This window comes from Austrofundulus limnaeus, unplaced genomic scaffold (assembly GCF_001266775.1).
Source record: "Austrofundulus limnaeus strain Quisiro unplaced genomic scaffold, Austrofundulus_limnaeus-1.0 Scaffold97, whole genome shotgun sequence".
Classification (NCBI taxonomy): Eukaryota; Metazoa; Chordata; class Actinopteri; order Cyprinodontiformes; family Rivulidae; genus Austrofundulus; species Austrofundulus limnaeus.
In genome coordinates this window covers 115,937-117,281 of record NW_013952499.1, presented here as the reverse complement: position 1 = coordinate 117,281, position 1,345 = coordinate 115,937, and the positions used below count along the sequence as shown (strand labels likewise).

Genomic DNA, 1,345 nt, shown 5'->3' with positions numbered 1-1,345 from the left:
TTTTTTTTTTTTTTTTGCATTTATGTTTTATGGAAAGCCCTAAACGCCACTAAATGGGCACTTTACAATCCGTGCGTTTATGGCTTTCCATACATCTGAACATAGTGAGCCCAGCTGGAAGCGTTGGGCGCTTTTTTGCTGCTCAAAACGCATTCGGTGTGAACGTAGTATTAAAAAATGATTTACTGAAAATCTGAAAAAATGAATTATTTAATTTAAGAACATTCATTATGATGATTATTACTGTTTATAATAAACTTAACCATAAACGCTGAGTTTAGTTATAAGATTTCAACAGAAAAATATACAATCAATCCCTGTGGTTTCACAGTTAAATTTCAAGTCGTGATTTACATCAAAGCACAATAAAACATTGTAATAACACTCTTTTTGTGTTTTCTTTTTTATACATGTTATCTGATCAAGAAGAAGAAAATGTCTCTCTGTTTAAGAAGACACATCGTGTGTCATATTTTGGCTGCTCCTTCTGCTCTCCTGTCACTCATGCTCAGCTCACCTGTTCAGGCCACGCCTCCTCATTCAGTGCCACAGCCTCACCTGTTCCCACCAGTATTTAAGCTCCTCAGCCACAGTCACTCACTGCCAGACCTCTTGACACTTACTGGATTACCACAGGCCGCTCGCTCCTCCTCTTGGACCTAAAACCAACATGTCCGGCGGACTTAACCAAGTCTGGTTCGTTCGCAGCTGGAAGGTCAGTAATCACTCTTTGTTGTCGCTAATCCTCCACCACTGGTCCTGAAACTCATCAGTGTTCTTCCCCCGCAGTTCATGCCATCCCGAGGGTCCGGGGGTTCAACACGAAGCTGAATGTTAAATCTTTTAAACCTTTTTCTGCTTCCAGTAGTTCTGAATCCACCAAACTCATCTGACATTGTGGCATAAATTCAGATTTAAATAGAGTTTTGTCTCTCAAAGGTCAAAAACAGGTGGAACGGTTTACTCCCCCTTGAGGTGACCACTACAGTTTTGTCAGCTTTATTTATTTAAAAGTACCTCCAACAACAATGAAGCTACATTGTAATACATCTATATATGTAATATATCAAAAGTGTAAAAATGCAAAACAGATACTTTAACTTTACAGAAACAAAAATTAAACAATCGAGCTTAATTACTCAGTTTGTAAACTAATGTTTTCATTTATTTTAATATAAACACATGGTTGATTAAAACAAATGTTTATATCAATCAATAAGCTAGTAGACGGTCACTGTTTAGTGAAGAGAAAAAATTTTCTCCAAGTTTCCTTCATAATTGCCGTGTCTGAATGCAGTAACCTCACTAATCCCTGTTGTTGCTGCTGAGCAGTTTGGGGTAGGAC

At 37.8% G+C, this 1,345-nt stretch overlaps 1 protein-coding gene across 1 annotated transcript in view; it reads right to left on the bottom strand.

Moving 5' to 3' along the window:
- Positions 1-983: 983 nt before the first annotated feature.
- Positions 984-1,345, bottom strand: part of LOC106520738 (poly(U)-specific endoribonuclease-C) — a gene marked incomplete in the record, with an annotated part of 5,698 nt that continues 5,336 nt past the window's right edge. The window contains 1 exon segment of the mRNA XM_014012965.1: positions 984-1,345. Coding sequence (XP_013868419.1) covers positions 1,306-1,345 — 40 coding nt within the window.